General features: G+C 45.3%; 1 protein-coding gene across 1 annotated transcript in view; it reads left to right on the top strand.

Annotated features, from left to right (window-relative positions):
- LOC132869081 (myosin-15-like) overlaps positions 1-23,227 on the top strand; it is a 57,386-nt gene that overhangs the window by 4,493 nt on the left and 29,666 nt on the right. The window contains exons 4-20 of the mRNA XM_060902435.1: positions 2,963-3,055; positions 4,337-4,507; positions 4,730-4,822; positions 5,048-5,218; positions 5,445-5,537; positions 6,084-6,254; positions 7,157-7,249; positions 7,445-7,612; positions 8,196-8,288; positions 8,477-8,647; positions 9,527-9,586; positions 12,806-12,898; positions 15,737-15,907; positions 16,815-16,907; positions 17,123-17,293; positions 18,169-18,261; positions 18,361-18,402. Coding sequence (XP_060758418.1) covers positions 2,963-3,055; positions 4,337-4,507; positions 4,730-4,822; positions 5,048-5,218; positions 5,445-5,537; positions 6,084-6,254; positions 7,157-7,249; positions 7,445-7,612; positions 8,196-8,288; positions 8,477-8,647; positions 9,527-9,586; positions 12,806-12,898; positions 15,737-15,907; positions 16,815-16,907; positions 17,123-17,293; positions 18,169-18,261; positions 18,361-18,402 — 2,040 coding nt within the window. The remainder of the gene's footprint in view (positions 1-2,962; positions 3,056-4,336; positions 4,508-4,729; positions 4,823-5,047; positions 5,219-5,444; positions 5,538-6,083; positions 6,255-7,156; positions 7,250-7,444; positions 7,613-8,195; positions 8,289-8,476; positions 8,648-9,526; positions 9,587-12,805; positions 12,899-15,736; positions 15,908-16,814; positions 16,908-17,122; positions 17,294-18,168; positions 18,262-18,360; positions 18,403-23,227) is intronic.

The following is a 23,227-nucleotide window of genomic DNA, read 5'->3' on the forward strand; positions in this document are numbered from 1 at the left end:
CTTCAAGCTCAAAATTGATCGCCAAGTGGCAAGGGCCCGTTGAGGTCACACGGCGAATCGGGGACGTCGACTATGAGGTGAGGTGAATGGATAGGGGCAGGGTGCTACAAATATACCACCTCAACCTGTTAAAACATTGGAATGAGGGGGTCCTTGTGATGTTGGCGTCAATAGTTCCGGAGAGGGCAGAACTGGGGCCGGAGGTAAAAATGAAAGTAACCACGCAAGTCACTCTGGTCCCCTGTGGAGACCACCTCTCACTGGCCCAACTCATGGAGGTTGCCAGGTTGTAAGCAGAGATTTCTGACATGTTCTTGCCCCTCCCCAGCTGCACTCACCTCATAGAACACCACACTAAGATGCCCCTGGGGTGGTGGTGCACAGCTGCCCACACTGCTTGCCTGAACACAAAAAAGCAGTGGTTTGGGACAAACTCAAGTGGTTCGGGACGAACGAAATGGAAATAATCGAGGGGTCCCACAGTGACTGGAGCAGTCCAGTGGTCCTGGTCCCCAAGACCAACAGGTTGGTTCGGTTCTGTGTGGACTATAGAAAAGTCAACGCGGTGTCTAAATTTGACGCTTACCCAATGCCTCACATTGATAAGTTGCTTGATTGATTAGGCACTGCTCGCTTTTATTCGATACTGGATTTGACAAAGGGATATTGGCAGATCCCCTTGACTCTTCTATCCCGAGAGAAAATGGCCTTTTCCACACCGTCTGGCTTACACCAATTCGTCATGCTTCCTTTCAGGTTATTTGGGGCTCCCGCTACATTCTAGCGACTCATGAACAAAATCCTCTGTCCCCAAACTCAGCAAAAAAGGAGGTACATCACACCCCTCATCAGTGTGCTAATAAGTACTGGATGGAACTCTGCCAAGATATTCAGGTAGCATCAAATATGGGAAACATATGTGGAAAGTTTGAGGGCATCAAAAGGACTACAGCTCCTTCCATTTGCAAAATGGTGCTTCTCAAGTCTAGATCAGGAGAGATTATCACAAATAAGATCAAACAGAAAGATGGGTTGAGCACTTCCTGGAAATCAATTCAACTGAACCATCTGTTACAGAACATGCACCGAACTCAGTTCTGGAGCTTCTCATTACATTTGAACTCAATGCTGAGCCTACACTGAAAGAGCTCAGTGAGGCTATGGACCATTTGTCATTAGGCAGAGCCCCAGGGAGTGATGGTATCCCCATGAAATCATTAAAACTGGGACGTCTCTCCTCCTCCCTCACCTGCACAAGCTCCTTTGTGTCTGCTGGGAGATAAGATCTGTCCCCCAGGATATGCAAGATGCAGACATCATAACGCTATATAAGAATAAAGGCGAACGCGAAAACTGTGACAGTTTTAGGGGAATTGTGCTCCTAAGTACTGTCAGGCATGTGTTTGCACAAGTCATCCTACCAAGACTTCAAACTTTAGCATTGCACATTTACCCGGAATCACAGTGTGGCTTCAGAGCAGGGAGGTCAACAGTGGATATGATATTTTCACTACATCAACAACAGGAAAAGTCCCGTGAACAACACTGTCCCCTGCTCGTTGCCTTTATTGATTTGACAAAGGCATTTGGTCGGGTGAGCAGGAATGGGTTGTTCAAGCTACTCCAAAAGCTGGAATACCCACCAACTCTGCTAGAAATAATCAAGTCCTTTCACATGAACTCGTGTAGCACGGTCACTTACGACGGTGCCTGATCTGAACTTTTCCCAGTTAGCAGCAGCATAAAGCTAGGATGTGTAGTAGCCTCAACCCTCTTCTGCATCTTCTTTTCAATGCTGCTACGCTATGCCTTTGTAGGGTGAACTTGCACACTTGTAGTGACGGCAACTTATTCAATTTTGCTCACTTTCGCTTGAAGACCAGAATGTGCCAAGTGGTCATTCAAAAACGTCTCTTTGCTGATGAAGCAGCTCTTGTTGCTGATACTGAAGACCATCTTCAGCATCTTTTCAATCTATTTTCAAACGTTTGTAAGGAGTTAGGCTGAAAAATCAGCCTGAAGAAGACCAAAGTCTTTGGGGAGGACACTGGATCTCCACCACATATGCTTGTGGATGGTCAAACACTCCAATCAGTGGGCTCTTGTTTATCTACCTTTGGGCCACCGTAACTGCAAACCTGTCCCTAGACACTGAGATTAAAAAAAGGATCACTGAGGCAGCTGCAGCTACGTTGCATCTAAAGAATATGGGATAATGGCAAATTAACATCAAATACCAAGGTCATTGTGGACAAAGCCTGTGTCCTTAATACGATACCGTAGTGAATCTTGGACTACATATGCATGCCAAGAGAAGAGACTAAACTCATTTCATCTGTGTTGTCTGCGCCGCATCCTAGGAATATCATGGACAGACAAATTTACCAACACAGATGTTCTCAAGTATGCAGAGAATGCCAGCATCTATAGCATTCTGGCTGAGAGGCATCTATGCTGGTTGGGTCATCTGCACCATGTGGAAGATGGGAGGATCTCAAAGGACCTGTTGTATGGTCAACTTGTCCATGAGGCCCACTCAGTGGGTCACCCTCGTCTTCAATTTAAGGATGTGTGCAAGTGAGACCTGAAGTCGTGCAGCAAAAATCCTGATATCTGGTACTAAATTGCAAACAAGTGCCTGTCCTGGAAGGCTAAATTGTCATCAGGAATGGCCATTCTGGAGGAACAACACACTTACCAACATCGAGGCGGGGCTCATATGACATCTTCCAAAGTCCATTCTAATAAATAAAAACTTTGAAAAAATGTTTATTAAAATCAAATTTCACAATTTATTTATAATTGCATTATGTAAGAACAACAAATAATTACATTTTAATCAACAGTTGTTCATAAATTTGAGATTTAAAAAAAATATTGACCTAAATAGAAGTGTCACACTGCATATTTGAACATTAAGCACTTGAGTTTGAACCTCTTTTGCCCCATGTGTGTGTTTTAGGAGTGTGAGCGAGAGCGGAAAGCTCAAAACATGCTCCAGGGGGAGAACGACGAGATGAAGGAGACCATGATTCACCAGGAGAAGTTGCTCTTGGTAAACTTTACTTTTCATGTAATTAAAACTGTTACTGTGAACTTTGTGTGTGTGTGTGTGTGTGCTTGATTACTCACATTTTGGAGGCTTTTTTTTTTTTGCCCCAAGTACATTTTAGGCTATCCTCATGAGTGATCAGTCAGTGTTTAAAACTGCCTGAATGTCTCATCTCATTTCATTATCTGTAGCCGCTTTATCCTGTTCTACAGGGTCGCAGGCAAGCTGGAGCCTATCCCAGCTGACTACGGGTGAAAGGCGGGGTACACCCTGGACAAGTCGCCAGGTCATAACAGGGCTGACACATAGACACAGACAACCATTCACACTCACATTCACACCTTCGGTCAATTTAGAGTCACCAGTTAACCTAACCTGCATGTCTTTGGACTGTGGGGGAAACCGGAGCACCCGGAGGAAACCCACGCGGACACGGGGAGAACATGCAAACTCCGCACAGAAAGGCCCTCGCCGGCCACGGGGCTCGAACCCGGACCTTCTTGCTGCAAGGCAGCAGCGCTAACCACTACACCACCGTGCCGCCACTGTCTGAATGTGTTTAGATTAGATTAGATTAGATTAGATTCACTTTATTCATCCCACATCGGGGAAATTCATGTGTTACAGTAGCAAGAAAATGTCAAACAGATAACAAATAAAACTGAAATAAAAATTAGACAAACGAAGGATTAAATACAGAGGGCTATTTGCATTATCTACCGTGAAAAAGTATAGAAAGATTGCCTTATTGAGAGGCTCGGAAAAAAAAAAATATATATATATATATATATATATATATATATATATATATGGGCGGCACGGTGGTGTAGTGGTTAGCGCTGTCGCCTCACAGCAAGAAGGTCTGGGTTCGAGCCCCGTGGCCGGCGAGGGCCTTTCTGTGTGGAGTCTGCATGTTCTCCCCGTGTCCGCGTGGGTTTCCTCCGGGTGCTCCGGTTTCCCCCACAGTCCAAAGACATGCAGGTTAGGTTAACTGGTGACTCTAAATTGACCGTAGGTGTGAATGTGAGTGTGAATGGTTGTCTGTGTCTATGTGTCAGCCCTGTGATGACCTGGCGACTTGTCCAGGGTGTACCCCGCCTTTCGCCCGTAGTCAGCTGGGATAGGCTCCAGCTTGCCTGCGACCCTGTAGAAGGATAAAGCGGCTACAGATAATGAGATGAGATGAGATATAAATATAAGTATGCATTAAAATAGTTTAGGGCTTATATTAATTGCACATAATAATTGCATCGATGAATAAGCTTTATTTTTTGTACTTTTCAGCACTACATGTTGGATGCTGAGCATAGACACCAGACGGCTGAGGTGTCCCTTGTTTATCTGGAGGTCGAGAATGCTCACTTGAGAAACCAACTGAAGACACTGCGAGAAAACCTGCACAACATGCAGAATCTGCTATCTGATTCTCACGAGGAGTGTGACAAACTAACCCATGTGAGAAAAATCTTGTGTTCAGCAGCTCCTTGAGAAATAATATGAGGACTTTTCATGTTGATGCTGCATGATGACATGGACGACACGCTAGATGTACTTAAATAAAATGAGAATTATGATTATAGGTTGCTATTATTTTTACTGAAAAAAGTGTCACTTTGAGGATTGGAACATTACGCACTCGAGTTTGAACCTCTTTTGCCCCATATGTGTGTGTTTTAGGAGTGTGAGCGAGAGCAGGAAGCTCAAACCATCCTCCAGGTGAAGAACGAGGAGATGAAGGAGACTCTGATTCACCAGGAGGAGTTACTGAAGGTAAACTTTACTTTTTATGAAACTACGAGTGTGATTGTGAACTGTGTGTGTGTGTGTGTGTGTGTGTGTGTACACGCGTGCGCTTGGTTACTCACATTTTTTAGGCATTTTTTGGCCCCAAATACATTTTAGGCTATTCTCACGAGTGATCAGTCAGTGTTTAAAATGTCTCAATGTGTGTTGAAATAAATAAAACCAAGAATCTTTACTTTTTGTACTTTTCAGGTCTCCCTGGCCAAAGCTGAGCAGAAACACCAGAAGGCTAAGGCGTCCATTGTTCATCTGGAGGCCGAGAATGCTGACCTGGTAAACCAGCTGAAGACAGTGCGCGTAAACATGCACGACTTGTGGACTGTGCTATCTGATTCTCACGAGGAGTGTGACAAACTAAAACATGTGAGAAAAATCTTGTGTTACGCGGCTCCTTGAGAAATAATATGAGGAATTTTCATGTTCCTGCTGCATGCTGACATGGATGACACGCTAGATGTACTGAAACAAAATGAGAATTATATTTTCAGGTTGCTGTTATTTTTACTGAACAAAAAGTGTCCCACTGCGTATTGGAACATTAAGCACTCAAGTTTAAACCTCTTTTGCCCCATGTGTGTGTGCGTTTCAGGAGTGTGAGCTAGAGCGGGTGGCACACAGCATCCTCCAGGTGGAGAACGACGAGATGAAGGTGACTCTGATTCACCAGGAGGAGTTACTGAAGGTAAACTTTACTTTTCATGAACTGCGATTGTGAAGTGTGTGCGCTTGTGTCGAGAAGACAAGAGACAAGACAAGAAGCCTTTATTTGTCACACGTAAACTCAAGCACAGACTTAGACACACAGTGAAATTCCTCCGCTGCCTTTAACCCATCTGAAGCAGTGAACACACACATGCACACACAAGAAGGCAATGAGCACACACACATACCCAGAGCAGTGGGCAGCTATGCTACAGCGTCCGGGGAGAAGTTCAGGGTTAGGTGCCTTGCTCAAGAGCACTTCAGCCCAACCTTCAGGCCACGGCTGCCCCATGTTAACCTAACCACATGCCTTTGAACTGGAGCACCCGGAGAAAACCCACGCAGACACGGGGAGAACATGCAAACTCCACACTGTGTGTGTGTGTGTAATCACATTTTTTGGGCATTTGTTTGGCCCCAAATACATTCTCGACTATTCTCATGAGTGATCAGTCAGTGTTTAAAACTGTCTCAGTGTGTGCTGAAATAAATAAAACCAAAAATCTTTCATTTTTGTACTTTTCAGGTCTCCCTGGCCGAAGCTGAGCATAAACACCAGAAGGCTAAGGCGTCCATTGTTCATCTGGAGGCCGAGAATGTTGACCTGAGAAAGCAACTGAAGACAGTGCGAGTAAACATGCACGACTTGTGGACTGTGCTATCTGATTCTCAGAAGGAGTGTGACAAACTAAAACATGTGAGAAAACCCTTGTGTTAAGCAGCTCCTTGAGAAATAATATGAGGACTTTTCATGTTCATGCTCGGTGGTGTAGTGGTTAGCGCTGTCGCCTCACAGCAAGAAGGTCCTGGGTTCGAGCCCCGTGGCCGGCGAGGGCCTTTCTGTGCGGAGTTTGCATGTTCTCCCCGTGTCCGCGTGGGTTTCCTCCGGGTGCTCCGGTTTCCCCCACAGTCCAAAGACATGCAGGTTAGGTTAACTGGTGACTCTAAATTGACCGTAGGTGTGAATGTGAGTGTGAATGGTTGTCTGTGTCTATGTGTCAGCCCTGTGATGAGCTGGCGACTTGTCCAGGGTGTACCCCGCCTTTCGCCCGTAGTCAGCTGGGATAGGCTCCAGCTTGCCTGCGACCCTGTAGAACAGGATAAAGCGGCTAAATGGATGAATGGATCATGTTCATGGTGACATGGACGACAGGCTAGATGTCTCATCTCATCTCATCTCATTATCTGTAGCCGCTTTATCCTGTTCTACAGGGTCGCAGGCAAGCTGGAGCCTATCCCAGCTGACTACGGGCGAAAGGCGGGGTACACCCTGGACAAGTCGCCAGGTCATCACAGGGCTGACACATAGACACAGACAACCATTCACACTCACATTCACACCTACGCTCAATTTAGAGTCACCAGTTAACCTAACCTGCATGTCTTTGGACTGTGGGGGAAACCGGAGCACCCGGAGGAAACCCACGCGGACAACATGCAAACTCCGCACAGAAAGGCCCTCGCCGGCCACGGGGCTCGAACCCGGACCTTCTTGCTGTGAGGCGACAGCGCTAGCCACTACACCACCGTGCCGCCCATGTATTGGAACATTAAGCACTCAAATTTGCACCACTTTTGCCCCATATGTGTGTGTTTTAGGAGTGTGAGCGAGAACAGGAGGCTTGCAGAATCCTCCAGGCAGAGAACGACGAAATGAAGGAGACTCTGATTCACCAGGAGGAGTTACTGAAGGTAAACTTTACATGAAACTACAGCTGCTATTGTGAACTGAGTGTGTATGTGTATTTACTCACATTTTTGGGGCTTTTATTTTGGCCCCAAATACAATTTACACTATTCTCATGAGTGATCAGTTAGTGTTTCAAAGTGTCTGAATGTGTTTAGAAATAAATAAAACCATTAAGATTTCATTTTTGTACTTTTCAGGTCTCCCTGTCCGAAGCTACGCAGAAACTCCAGAAGGCTGAGGCGGCCATTGTTCGTCTGGAGGCCAAGAATTCTGACCTGATAAACCAACTGAAGAAACTGCGATTAAACGTACACATGTGGAATCTGCTGTCTGAGTCTCACAAGGAGTGTGAAAAACTAAAGCATGTGAGAAACATCTTGTGTTAAACAGCTCCTTGAGAAACGTTCATGCTGAATGATAATATGGACGACAGGCTATATGTACTTAAAATGAAAATTATATTTTAACGTTGCTATTATTTTTACTGAACAGAGTGTGTCACGGGCGGCACGGTGGTGTAGTGGTTAGCACTGTCGCCTCACAGCAAGAAGGTCCGGGTTCGAGCCCCGTGGCCGGCGAGGGCCTTTCTGTGTGGAGTTTGCATGTTCTCCCCGTGTCCGCGTGGGTTTCCTCCGGGTGCTCCGGTTTCCCCCACAGTCCAAAGACATGCAGGTTAGGTTAACTGGTGACTCTAAATTGACCGTAGGTGTGAATGTGAGTGTGAATGGTTGTCTGTGTCTATGTGTCAGCCCTGTGATGACCTGGCGACTTGTCCAGGGTGAACCCCGCCTTTCGCCCGTAGTCAGCTGGGATAGGCTCCAGCTTGCCTGCGACCCTGTAGAAGGATAAAGCGGCTAGAGATAATGAGATGAGTGTGTCACACTGCGTATTGGAACATCAAGCACTCGAGCGTGAACTACTTTTGTCCTTTATGTGTGTGTGTTTTAGGAGTCTGAGCGAGAGCGGGAGGCTCACAGCGTCCTCCAGGCAGAGAACGAGGAGATGAAGGAGACTCTGATTCGCCAGGAGGAGTCACTGAAGGTAAACTTTTACCTTCAGTTAAAGTGTGTGTGTGTGCGCACGCTTGTTTACTCACATTTTTGGGGCTTTTTTTTTCCCCCCAAATACATTTTAGGCTATTCTTATGAATGATCAGTCAGTGTTTAAAAATATCTCAGTGTGTGTTGAAATAAATAAAACCAAGAATCTTTACTTTTTGTACTTTCCAGCTTTCCCTGGCCAAAGCTGAGCAGAAACACCAGAAGGCTGAGGCGTCCATTGTTCATCTGGAGGCCGAGAATGTTGACCTGAGAAACCAGCTGAACACACTGCGCGTAAACATGCACGACTTGTGGACTGTGCTATCTGATTCTCACGAGGAGTGTGACAAACTAAAACATGTGAGAAAAATCTTGTGTTCAGCAGCTCCTTGAGAAATACGTAATATGAGGAATTTTCATGCTCATGCTGCATGATGACATGGATGACACGCTAGATGTACTGAAACAAAATGAGAATTATATTTTCCGGTTGCTTTCATTTTTACTGAGCAAAAAGTGTCACACTGCGAATTGGAACATTAAATACTTGCGTGCATGGGCGCCGCCAGGGGGGAAAGGTTAGAACAATTCTAGGGGCCCAGCACTGCCATGGGGCCCTTTAAGGGGCTGATAATATGCTTTTAATGATTTTAATAAGACTTTTGAAATAACAACAATGCAATATTCCATCTGGTAAAATGAGCTAATTGAACAAGGTTGTCTATTTCTTGAGTTCTTCAACATATTGTCATTTAACCCTCCCCCTTTTGCGAAATGGTACGGTCCAGTTCTGGTAGAAGCGCGATGCGTTAAATCTGTGTGCTGATCAGTGCAACGCTACTTGCTGCCGTGGCGCGGTGCAGCAGCCAGCAGTGGAGTGCGTACAGTCTATGATCGCTAAATATGAAGAGTGGCTGTCAAAAACGTAAAGAAAGGCAGCTGAAAGCTGAGAGGGACTGGAGAGGCAGGCAACTGGTCACTCAGTTTTTCCCAAAGAAAGGTAGCTATCGCTCACACGTGTGTTCAAAATATTAGCGAATGGTAAATGAACAGTATGAACGTGGTTGGATTAGCCTATCAAGAGAACACTTTTACAGTTTGTACAGTGACATTTTTTTCCATTTTAATAACTGAACTGACTTGTGTGATAAACAAGATGAAATATTACGTTATGCTGGTGCTAATAACTAGTGCTAATAACCAGTTTCATAACTAATGGGGTGCCCTAAATATGCACAGATTCAGCCTCAGGGGGACCTCCGCCCTACCAAACCGCTGAACCCCCCTTTGGAGAAGGAGGTAAGCAGCAATACAACCCATAAATGCTTTAGGATTGAAGTTTTTAATGATACAGTTTGCTAGATTAAAGTGTTGCTCATAACAGACACCAGTCAAGTGCTTGACATGGTTACGTGTGTGGAATGTTCACATGTTCTAAACCAGTGGTTCTCAAACTTTTTTCACCAAGTACCACCTCAGAAAATACTTGGCTCTCCAAGTACCACCATAATGACCAACATTAAAATACAGTAGCGTAGTAGGCCTAAGTATTCATTAAAAACAAGGCGGTTTTATTTAACAAGTATATTTAATATTGTTGGCCACTGTAACATTACACACAGTACTTTGAACAGTAACACTGTGTTTAAATATAGGAAAATAAAACACTGTCCTTAAATAATGAATCAAATAAAATTAATTGCACATAAAAGTGAGATAAACATTGTACTAAAATAAATCAAGCTGTATGGCAAAATATCTACTGTTCTTAATGCGCTCAATCAGTGTCTTTTTAACATCGTCAGCCATGTCGTTTATTCTCCTTGACACGGTGTCATTTGAAAGCGGCACCAAGTTTAACTCTCTGGCAGCTTTCTCTCCACACATGATGCGTGTCATCTCTTTGGCTAATGGCAAACACAGCAGTTCCCCGATTGTGTGCGGCTTACCGGCTCTGGCGATCAGGAGGCTGGCACGATATGAAGCTTCCTGTGCTTTGGCTACGGGTGTACCATAGGACAGAATGGTGGATTTGGACTGCTTCAGTTCATCACGTTTTCGTAAAAAAAAAAAATCCATTGGTTTGTCCTTTAGTGCTGTGTGTTTGGTTGTAAGATGCCGTTTGAGATGCGATGGTTTCATGGACTCATTGCTCAGAACGTCCCCGCATACAACACACTGCGGCCTGGGCAGCTCCTCTGTCCCGCTCCAAATGAATCCCAGTTTTATGTATTTTTCGTCATACTTCCTCCTCACTGGTTTCTGCCGTTTGCTAGCAGTTCTGGGGCTGGTTTTACCACTGTCGTTAGCATCCGCGCTCGGCTCACACACGTCCTCTTCAGTTCTCCCTCTCTCCTGATCCACCCTCCCATTCGCGGATTTAAGCCACGACAGTAATTTTGTCGTACTCGTCATAATTAGCAAAGCCACCTCCACCTTTTCCCATCACAGCCTAGTCTACCAATGGCGGATAACCGTCTGTCAGCGGAACCGGCGGGAATGCGTACGTATGCTATGTCTGGCTACCCAGAAGCACTTGCAAACTTTTTTAAATTATTAACTTAATTTGTATTTCCTTTCATTTTCTTGTCATCGGTTGATAAGATATTTTCATCCATTCGGATATTATGGATAGTATTTCACTTTTTTTAAAATTTATATTTAATTAAGTGATTCTTTGGCGTACCACTAGAATGGAGCCCGCGTACCACTAGTGGTACGTGTACCACAGTTTGAGAATCTCTGTTCTAAACCATTGGTTTCAAATTGAGGAGCTGGAGAAAGCGCAGCACACATAAAAGAGGGATAGAGGTTACAACATATGAAGAAATACGTACGGAATTGAGGAGGGGGCACCCAATAGTCTAACTCTGCTTACGCTCAAATTTCTGTCTAGACACACTTTGCTTTGAACATATTCCCTTTTTGCAGAACAGTACACACAGCTTTCTACCTAACACATAACAATCCATGGGATTTCCATAGGTATTTTGATGCTGGGTAGAAAACTTTTTCTATGATTTATTAGCAGTCACATCACACATTTCACTACCAATTGTCCAGAGGTGGAAAGAGTACTAAAATATTATACTCAAGTACAAGTACTATTACTCTGATGAAATTTTACTTAAGTACAAGTAAAGTTACCAGACAAAAAATCTACTCAAGTAAAAGTAAAAAGTAGATCATTTAAAATGTACTTTGAGTAAAAGCAAAACGTTACTTTTAACAATGGGTGTTTTCTGCCTCCATTGTGTTGTGCAAAAATGAAAAAGAAGAGGAAACAAGCATTGTACACGAAATATGAAAGTGAAATGTTGCGCCGAAATCTCGTAGCTTGCCTGTGTGCACTGTGTGTTATTGAACAAATGAAAAGGATTAATAAACCATGCTCGGGGTAACGAAAGGTTGGTTTCAACACCGAAAACCGTTGCAACCGTTTCAGTTCAAACATTATTTGTTTTGCTTAGTATTCCTTTCTGGCCTGTTGGATGTAGAATGGTAGGAGGACTGATCACGTCAGGTTGGCGAGCTAACTTGCTTGCATGATTAGCCAACCGAATAACAGACTAGTTACCGTTATGTTACAGTACCAACAGGTTGCTACTTCAACATTAGCAATGCCAGCCACTATTTTTGGAATATAACCAGCCTATTGTCGGTTTTACTATGGAAAGGAAACATTATGATGCCAATGACAATACTTACCTCAACATGCTTGCGCAGATTAGACGTCGAATTTTTGTATGCCGCAATGGTTGTCTTCTTGGGCACACATAATCTGCATTGCATAATGAAACTGTCACCCCTTTTCTCTATGAAGCTGAAGTGATCACGTATGTAGGGCCAGGGGTGCACTTCATTACTGGAAGAAATTGCGTTTTCTGCAGGGTCGTCCACCACAGGTTCCTCGGTCTCCTCCATGTCCGCCATCGTCTGTGTGAGACTCGCGCGCGACAACTGTCCTTCCCGTGATTCATTTCCAGAACGCATTTCCCCTTCTCCGTTTAAGCCTTTTTTTTATTTTTTATTTTTTTTACTCAGTAACGGTTGTGATGTAAAATGTACCGAAGTACACTACTTAAAAGAAAACATACTTAAGTAAAAGTAAAAGTACACTCTTTAAAAATTACTTGAAAAAGTATAAGTACACAAAAAAGCTACTCAAGTACAGTAACGTGAGTAATGTAATTCGTTACTTTCCACCTCTGCAATTGTCCTAGCACAAGAAGGCATGTGGCAAAATCTTGAATTTTCATTTGTGATTGTAAATGCACCAGAATTAGTCACTGACCAGTTTTCATCTAGTCCCTGGTAGGTTAATACATAAAATGTAATAACAAAGTCACAAACTCAAGGTCCATGGGCTATCAAAAGTCAAATAATGACAATAGTGCAATTGTGACAAGGGTGGGCAAAGTTGGGGGGCCCAAAATTCTAATCTTTCATGGGGCCCAAAATTTCTGGCGGTGCCCCTGCTTGCGTGTGCACCTCTTTTGCCTCATATTTGTGTTTTAGCAGTGTGAGCGAGAGCAGGAAGTTCAAACCATCCTCCAGGTGGAGAACAAGGAGATGAAGGAGACTCTGAGTCATCAGGAGGAGTTACTGAAGGTAAACATTACTTTTCATGAAATTACGACTGCTATTGTGAACTCTGTGTGTGTCTGTGTTTGCTTGTTTACTCACTGTATGCATAGAGGTCTGATTACAACCAGAGTCCGCCCAAGCCTGATGTGTACCCCCTTGAATACTCACAAAGACTCTGTGCACTCCTGCTCAATTGGGGCAAGTCCACAGCATGTCAGGAATGCGAATCAGAATCCCCGCCCCTTTGTAGAAGTGCTGATCCCAGGAAATCCCAGCCTTCCTGCTGCACCGGCAGGCCTGCCTGGACTTTCTCCCGATTTTGGTGGGCATGGTTGGGTTCACCAGTGGAGAGAGAGAGAGGTAGCTAGAGGTGGCACAGACACGGAAGGAGAAAAGGGTGAGGAGACATGAGGACAGACACGAGTGCGGGGAGCAGGTAACAAGGGAATTGGCCCCTGTCTCTGTGGGGCTGGGGTAGGGGGCCAAATCCCCTTTTACCCACTCCCCGCACTCGTGTCTGTCCTCGTGTCTCCTCACCCTTTTCTCCTTCCGTGTATAGGGGAGGACCAAGGAGAGGGTATAAGAGAGAGAGAGAGAGAAAGAGAGAAGCTGCAGAAGGACCTGCTCACGGAAACGCCATCAGGTGGTCCTCTGCCAGTTGGACCGCCTCTACCAGTGACGCCATACGGTGACACTGGATCCATATCGATGTCTCATGTAGTAGTTGTATGATGAACTGCTCCAGTGTCACTCAATTGATGATGGCCTCGACATTGCACTCGACTGTCGGCAGGCATCCCGGAGCTGTTGCGTGAACACAAATGGGTGGCCAACTTCACCTTGTGCCAGCATGCAGTAGTGCTGGCGATGCTTTTCTGGGCTGCGGTCGACCCACTACAGTATAGCACACTTCAGGTCGGGGTACTACAGCATGCTGGTGGCCGGGAGCTGCAAAGCCACAAGCTGGACTTCCCCCAACAGGAGCAGCAATAGGCATGCCGCCCACTGTGAGGTTGGCCACAAGCTCACCTCCACGACATGCTCAAACAACTTGACAAAGGCTTCGGGGTCGTCCTGTGGTCCCATCCTGACCAGCTGGACAGGCACGCTGACTGCAGAAGCGGCCACTGGAGCACCCACTGACTGGACCAGGCTCCAGATCACCTGCCAGTCTTCCGCCTGGGCCTTGAACAGAGCCCGGAGGCGCTGCCCCTGCTCGATGGTCAGTGTGACGAGCTCTTGGTGCTGGCATGGGAGGTCTTTGGCGAGTGTCTGGAGGAACTCTCTGACTAGTTCGGACTCCGTGGCGGCGTTTTGTTCCTCAGGCCCAGATTTCAGCACCAGTGTAATGGTTCTTTTACGTTGGTCAATGAGCAACGCCGAGACAGGCGCGACAGTGCAAGGTGCTCTTTATTTTCCACTTTCACTTTTCAGTGTGGGCGGCACGGTGGTGTAGTGGTTAGCGCTGTCGCCTCACAGCAAGAAGGTCCAGGTTCGAGCCCCGTGGCCGGCGAGGGCCTTTCTGTGTGGAGTTTGTATGTTCTCCCCGTGTCCGCGTGGGTTTCCTCCGGGTGCTCCGGTTTCCCCCACAGTCCAAAGACATGCAGGTTAGGTTAACTGGTGACTCTAAATTGAGCGTAGGTGTGAATGTGAGTGTGAATGGTTGTCTGTGTCTATGTGTCAGCCCTGTGATGACCTGGCGACTTGTCCAGGGTGTACCCCGCCTTTCGCCCGTAGTCAGCTGGGATAGGCTTCAGCTTGCCTGCGACCCTGTAGAACAGGATAAAGCGGCTAGAGATAATGAGATGAGATGAGAACACAAACATACACACACCACATGTGCTGGGGAACTCGGCTCTCTCTCATTACTAGCTATCTGAAAGACACATGAAGACACATGTTAATAGACGGCCAGTAATTAGACAGAAGTGTGACTCGTCACACATTACTTGCTGGTTCAACCTGACTCCTGGCCATTCACAGCTGACGATCGACCACACTCTCGCTGTCACACTCACACTTTGGGGCATTATTTTTGCCCCAAATACATTTTAGGCTATTCTCACAAGTGATTAGTTGGTGCTTAAATGTGTCTCAGGCCAAATTTACATTAGACCGTATCTGTCTCGTTTTCTTCGCGGATGCACTGTCCGTTTACATTAAAATGCCTGGAAACGCCGGGAAACGGGAATCTGCCAGGGTCCACGTATTCAATCCAGATCGTGTCTGGTCCGGTGCTGTGTAAACACTGAGAATACTCGGATACGCTGTGCTGAGCTCTAGCTGGCATCGTCATTGGACAACGTCACTGTGACATCCACCTTCCTGATTCGCTGGTGTTGGTCATGTGACGTGACTGCTGAAAAACGGCGCGGACTTCCGCCTTATATCACCTTTCATTAAAGAATATAAAAGTATGAAAATACTGCAAATACTGATGCAAATACTGCCCATTGTGTAGTTATGATTGTCTTTAGGCTTGCCATCCTTCCACTTGCAAGTGGTAAGTGACTTGTGCACAGCGGCTCAGTCCCGAATCACTGCTCGTGCGCTTAACTCGCGCACTCTGTGAGCTGCGCAGGGCCGGAGTGCGCACCCTCCAGAGGGCACTCGCTGTTCAGGGCGGAGTGATTTGGAGCACAGCCGCTGAGGAGGAAGCGATGAGCCGCACTGACACATTTCAACTTACGTGCCGAATTAGTCATGTGATTAGCGTATCCGTGTATTGGCGTTGCTGTGTGCACGCTAATCGTTTTTAAAAACGTTAATCTGATGATCCGCTGATACGGTCTAATGTAAACCCCACCTCAATGTGTGTAGACAGAAATAAAACCAATAAGCTTTAGTTTTTGTACTTTTCAGGTCTCCCTGGCTGAAGCTGAGCAGAAACACCAGAAGGCTGAGGTGTCCATTGTTCATCTGGAGCCGGAGATGTCTGACCTGGCAAATCAACTAAAGACACTGCGAGTAAAAGTGCACAACTTGGTGAATCTTCTATCTGAGACTCACAAGGAGTGTGACAAACGAACACATGTGAGAAAACCCTTGTGTTAAGCAGCTGCTTGAGAAACAATATGAGAGCGTTTCATGTTCATACTGCGTGATGACATGGACAACATCCTAGATGTAGTGAAAAAAAAAATTATATTTGCAGGTTGCTATTATATTTACTGAACAAAAAGTGTCACATTGGAACATTAAAGTGCATATCACGGGTAAATTCAGGAGCGAGATCAATGTAATTCTCCTATTTTATATTAAACTTTGGTCAAATATCTGTAACATTTTGCATTTTGTGCAATTTTTTTACCTTGCGCAATACCAGGAAAATTCAGTTGAAATCAAGCTATTTGAGTTGAATTGGTCCGCCTCTGAAAAAACTCGGCATTTGGATTTCCCGGCAAACATTGATTTTCGTGACGTCGCGTGCGGGACGCCTCCCTCTGAATCCTACGTCAGCGCTGGTTTGTTTATGAGAAAACGACCTGGTGGTTTTCTGCAAATTTCTTCAACGTTATCACGTAATTATTAAAATGGTTAACAGATGTATCGTAGGAGGGTGGAGCAACATGACATTCTTCATCCAAAGGTGAAGTAACGTTGCGCTTAGGTGACAATTCCATATTTCAATGCAAAATCTCAAGCTGCTAAACTTGGTCTACACAGGCTGTGCACTGAAACCGTGCAAGCTCGCGCAGCCTGCTGGCGCTTCCGCAGGTGACGTCATGAATCTGGCTCCAGACTCCGTTGGGATTTTTCCAGACGCGTTTTGTTATTTTATTTTTTTCTGCTGTAGACAGATGGCCTTGTGCAAAATTACCCTTCTGGATGAGTGTGTAAAGGGACATACTTTCATATTAAAAAAAAAACTAATTTGGTCCAGGATATGCACTTTAAGTACTTGAGTGTGAACATCTTTTTCCCCGTGTATATTTTTTAGGAGTGTGAGCGAGAGCGTGAGGCTCACAGCATCCTCCAGGCAGAGAACAACAAGCTGAAGGAGACTCTGATTCACCAGGAGGAGTTACTGAAGGTAAACTTTACTTTTCATGAAACTATGGCTGCTATTGTGAACACTGTGTGTGCATGTGTGCGCGTGCTTGTTTACTTACATTTTTGGGGCATTTTGTTTTTTTTCTCCAAATACATTCTAGACTATTCTCATGAGTGACTAATCAGTGTTTAAAAGTGTCTGAATGTGTGTAGAAAGAAATGAAAGCAATAAGCTTTAGTTTTTGTACTTTTCAGGTCTCCCTGGCTGAAGCTGAGCAGAAACTCCAGAAGGCTGAGGCGGCCGTTGTTCATCTGGAGGCCGAGAATTCTGACCTGATAAACCAGCTGAAGACACTGCGAGTAAAAGTGCACGACTTGGAGAATCTTCTATCTGAGTCTCACAAGGAGTGTGACAAGCTAACACATGTGAGCCAACCCTTGTGTTAAGCAGCTCCTTGAGAAATGATATGAGGAATTTTCAGGTTCCTGCTGCATGATGACATGGACGACAGGCTAGATTTACTTAAAGGAACAGTCCACCGTACTTCCATAATGAAATATGCTCTTATCTGAATTGAGACGAGCTGCTCCGTACCTCTCCGAGCTTTGCGCGACCTCCCAGTCAGTCAGACGCAGTCAGACGCGCTGTCACTCCTGTTAGCAATGTAGCTAGGCTCAGTATGGCCAATGGTATTTTTTGGGGCTGTAGTTAGATGCGACCAAACTCTTCCGCGTTTTTCCTGTTTACATAGGTTTATATGACCAGTGATATGAAACAAGTTCAGTTACACAAATTGAAATGTAGCGATTTTCTATGCTATGGAAAGTCCGCACTATAATGACAGGCGTACTAACACCTTCTGCGCGCTTCGGCAGCGCATTGATACGGAGCTCAGATATCAATGCACTGCCGAAGTGTGCAGAAGGTGTTAGTACGCCTGTCATTATAGTGCGGACTTTCCATAGCATAGAAAATCGCTACGTTTCAATTTGTACCATTGTACCAAAAATACCATTGGCCATACTGAGCCTAGCTACATTGCTAACAGGAGTGACAGCGCGTCTGACTGCGTCTGACTGACTGGGAGGTTGCACAAAGCTCGGAGAGGTACGGAGCAGCTCGTCTCAATTCAGATAAGAGCATATTTCATTATGGAAGTACGGTGGACTGTTCCTTTAAACAAAATGAGAATTATAGTTTCAGGTTGCTATTATTTTTACTGACCAAAAAGTGTCATACTGCGTATTGGAACATGAAGCACTCAAGTGTGAACTTCTTTTGCCTCATATGTGTGTTTTAGGAGTGTGAGCGAGAACAGGAAGCTTGTAGCATCCTCCAGGCAGAGAATGATGTCATAATGAAGACTGTCATTCACAAACAGGGGTCACTGAAAGTAAACATTTCTTTACATGAACCAGCAGGTAACGTGATGAGTTATACCGGTTTCTAATTGCTGAATGTCTATTAATGTGTGTCTCTGTGTGTCTTTCAGATAGCCAGTGACCAGGGAACAGCTACGTGTGAAAAGTTCAAAGTCACTGAAAAGTGAAGATTAAAAATAAAACACACCTGGAACCGTCACACCTGTCTCCCAGTTCCTCATTGTCCGAACCGGAAAGTTACATTACATTATATTACATTACACGACATTTAGCAGACGCTCTTATCCAGAGTGACGTACAATGAGTGCAGAAGTCAGGTACGTGAAGTGCTGAACGTCAGTGATTTTAAATTGGATCGGCAAATTAGTTCCGTAGTGAAGTCTAGCTTCTTTCAAATTAGGCAGCTGGCAAAGGTGAAGCCTTTCCTTGCACAAACACACTTTGAGACAGTAATCCACGCCTTCATAACATCTTGGCTGGATTACTGTAATGCACTTTATTTTGGAGTTAGCCAGTCCTCCCTTGCACGTCTCCAGCTGGTGCAAAATGCAGCCGCTCTCCTCCTAACTGGAGCACGTAAGAGGGAGCACATAACTCCCATCCTGGCTTCCCTCCACTGGCTGTCTGTGCACTTTAGAGTCCATTTTAAGATTCTTTAATTTGTTTTTAAGTCTTTAAATGGTCTCGCCCCCCCCTTACCTCTCTGAGCTCCTTCAACCCTACGCTCCTGCTCAGTGCCTCAGGTCAGCTGATCTGCTGCTCCTGGAGGTACCGAGGTCCAAACGGAAGCTCAGAGGGGACAGAGCTTTCTCCATTGCTGCTCCAAAATTATGGAACGAGCTACCATTGCACATTAGGCAAGCCTCCTCACTGTCCATTTTTAAAACTAGTCTTAAAACCCATTTTTACTCCTTGTCTTTTAACTCCGCATGAGACTCTGCTCTTGTTTGTGTTTTTATGGTTTGCTTTTATCTCATTCATTATCTCTAGCCACTTTATCCTGTTCTACAGGGTCGCAGGCAAGCTGGAGCCTATCCCAGCTGACTACGGGCGAAAGGCGGGGTACACCCTGGACAAGTCGCCAGGTCATCACAGGGCTGACACATAGACACAGACAACCATTCACACTCACATTCACACCTACGGTCAATTTAGAGTCACCAGTTAACCTAACCTGCATGTCTTTGGACTGTGGGGGAAACCGGAGCACCCAGAGGAAACCCACGCGGACACGGGGAGAACATGCAAACTCTGCACAGAAAGGCCCTCGCCGGCCACGGGGCTCGAACCCGGACGTTCTTGCTGTGAGGCGACAGCGCTAACCACTACACCACCGTGCCACCGGTTTGCTTTTATTTATTGTTTTCTCATCTCATCTCATTATCTCTAGCCGCTTTATCCTTCTACAGGGTCGCAGGCAAGCTGGAGCCTATCCTAGCTGACTACGGGCGAAAGGCGGGGTACACCCTGGACAAGTCGCCAGGTCATCACAGGGCTGACACATAGACACAGACAACCATTCACACTCACATTCACACCTACGCTCAATTTAGTGTCACCAGTTAACCTAACCTGCATGTCTTTGGACTGTGGGGGAAACCGGAGCACCCGGAGGAAACCCACGCGGACACGGGGAGAACATGCAAACTCCACACAGAAAGGCCCTCGCCGGCCACGGGGCTCGAACCCGGACCTTCTTGCTGTGAGGCGACAGCGCTAACCACTACACCACTGTGCCACCGGTTTGCTTTTATTTATTGTTTTATTGTTTCTAATTGCTTTTAAAAACAATGAAACAACTGTTTGACTGTCTGTTTTTATTTATTTCATTGCTTTTAATTGTTTTATGTCTTTTATGTACAGCACCTTGTTTTCAACTACGGTTGTTTTAAAGTGCTATATAAATAAAGTTGAGTTGAGTTGAGTTGAGTCTAGACAAGAAAGTTCTAGTGCCAACTGAACAAGTGACAGCAATACCGAGTGTAATATTCTGTTGAAATCCCAATACTCAGACAGCCAAGGATACAAACCAACCATATAAAGTAGAACTAAATAAAGAACTCATAACAGCTAACCCCAGGTTAGACCGTACACAGCCTGGGTTGGTCAAGACCAGAGGTGGACAGTAACGAAGTACTTGAGTTCTGTACTTAAGTACACTTTTTGAGTATCTGTACTTTACTTGAATATTATTTTTTTTGGCAGCTTATGACTTTAACTTCACTACATTTGAAAGGCAAATATCGTACTTTTCACTCCACTACATTTCTATCAAGGTCCTCGTTACTCGTTATGAAGCAGCTTTGAAAGTGGATTTTTTTCTTTTCTTTTCTAAAATGTGATTGGTTTTTTTTCTCAGGTGACACTGAGAGCCTATCAGTAATCACTAGGGTCATGTCCATAGGCTGTATAAAATCAAGTTCAGTGATTTCTCAGCAGCGTTATTTCAACACGATCCGTTCATGGCAGAATGGAAGGAGACGGTTCTTCTGGAGAATGTACACACTCATGGCCATTACTGAGAACTCACGTTTCAGTTTTCTGAAAGGACTAAAGATTCGTTTTGTTTTAAATATTTGCTTTGTTTGCCGAAAACGAACCACATCACGGCCTACAAAAACTCACCGTCCAACCTGCGGAAGCACATTGAGGTATGTAAACATTTTATTCTACAACCCCGATTCCAAAAAAGTTGGGACAAAGTACAAATTGTAAATAAAAACGGAATGCAATGATGTGGAAGTTTCAAAATTCCATATTTTATTCAGAATAGAACATAGATGACATATCAAATGTTTAAACTGAGAAAATGTATCATTTAAAGAGAAAAATTAGGTGATTTTAAATTTCATGACAACAACACATCTCAAAAAAGTTGGGACAAGGCCATGTTTCCCACTGTGAGACATCCCCTTTTCTCTTTACAACAGTCTGTAAACGTCTGGGGACTGAGGAGACAAGTTGCTCAAGTTTAGGGATAGGAATGTTAACCCATTCTTGTCGAATGTAGGATTCTAGTTGCTCAACTGTCTTAGGTCTTTTTTGTCGTATCTTCCGTTTTATGATGCGCCAAATGTTTTCTATGGGTGAAAGATCTGGACTGCAGGCTGGCCAGTTCAGTACCCGGACCCTTCTTCTACGCAGCCATGATGCTGTAATTGATGCAGTATGTGGTTTGGCATTGTCATGTTGGAAAATGCAAGGTCTTCCCTGAAAGAGACGTCGTCTGGATGGGAGCATATGTTGCTCTAGAACCTGGATATACCTTTCAGCATTGATGGTGTCTTTCCAGATGTGTAAGCTGCCCATGCCACACGCACTAATGCAACCCCATACCATCAGAGATGCAGGCTTCTGAACTGAGCGCTGATAACAACTCGGGTCGTCCTTCTCCTCTTTAGTCCGAATGACACGGCGTCCCTGATTTCCATAAAAAACTTCAAATTTTGATTCGTCTGACCACAGAACAGTTTTCCACTTTGCCACAGTCCATTTTAAATGAGCCTTGGCCCAGAGAAGACGTCTGCGCTTCTGGATCATGTTTAGATACGGCTTCTTCTTTGAACTATAGAGTTTTATCTGGCAACGGTGGATGGCACGGTGAATTGTGTTCACAGATAATGTTCTCTGGAAATATTCCTGAGCCCATTTTGTGATTTCCAATACAGAAGCATGCCTGTATGTGATGCAGTGCCGTCTAAGGGCCCGAAGATCACGGGCACCCTGTTAGGACTAGGACTGTTTTGGCCTCTAGAGGCCGCTGTTATTTCCTTTTCGTGTCATGTTTATTTTGGCCTCTAGAGGCCGCCACTGTTCCTGTGTTTTGTGTTTGTGTTAATTGCCTAATTATCTTCACCTGTGTCCTTAATTAGTTTGTCTATTTATACCCCTGAGTTCAGTCCTCTTGTCACGGAGTCTTTGTGCTGTTATGTTTATCTCCAGTTTCCTTTGTACTGTGTTTTTTGATCTTCTTAGCTTTTGAATTTTTGCACTTTGCTTTTCTTTTGGATTATACTCTTTGGTTTTTTTTTGTCTTTTGTTTTGCCCTGTATATAGTGTATATAGTTTAAATAAACCTTTTGATTCTTTTTCTACTTCCGCCTCACGCCTCTGCATTTGAGTCATCCCCCTGGTGGCCTAGTGGGGGTTTGCTGGATTATCACACCAACGAACCAGGTTCGAATCCCAGCAAAACCCTAACAGAAAGACTCCGTCATGACCGACTCAGCAGAGGCTGCTTCAACTGTCTACCCGGCCAACCTTCAGGGAATTATGGCAGCTTTGACACGCTTCGGAGCGACCATGGACGCTCATGGACGTACGCTCACCAGCCAACGTGAGGCCCTCGCTCGCCACGAGGAACTGCTTCAGCAAATTGGGAAAACCCTGGCACAGCTGACATCTCTGCCTGCATCTCCTGCTCCTGATCCAGTTCCTGCTCCTGATCCAGCTCCCACTCCTGCTCCAGTGCCTCCTGCAATGCTGCCTTCTTCACCTCGCGAACCCAGCCTTCCTGCACCACAGAGGTATGACGGCAAGCACAGTGAGTGCCGAGAGTTCCTTACCCAGTGTCAACTCACCTTTGAGCTTCAGCCTACCACCTACACTACGGATCGCCGCAAGATTGCCTTTGTGATCACCTTATTAGCTGGTAAGGCGCGAGCCTGGGCTACTGCTATCTGGCAAAGACAGGGACCTGAGTGCTTTGATTTCCAGCTGTTTTCTGAAGAGATGCTTCGGGTCTTCGATCAGGCAGACATCAGTACCGACGCAGCCCGAAAGCTCATGTCCATCCGGCAAGGAGGAAGCGTCGCAGATTACGCCATCTCGTTCCGAACACTCGCAGCAGTAAGTGGATGGAACGAGACTGCCCTGGTGTCAGCCTTCCACCATGGTCTGTCTGACCCCATCAAGGACGGTCTGGCCTCTATTGGATGCCCAAGTGACCTCGAAACCCTCATCTCACATGCTATTCGT

The sequence above is a fragment of the Neoarius graeffei genome, chromosome 20 (genome assembly GCF_027579695.1).
Source record: "Neoarius graeffei isolate fNeoGra1 chromosome 20, fNeoGra1.pri, whole genome shotgun sequence".
NCBI classification, from domain to species: domain Eukaryota; kingdom Metazoa; phylum Chordata; class Actinopteri; order Siluriformes; family Ariidae; genus Neoarius; species Neoarius graeffei.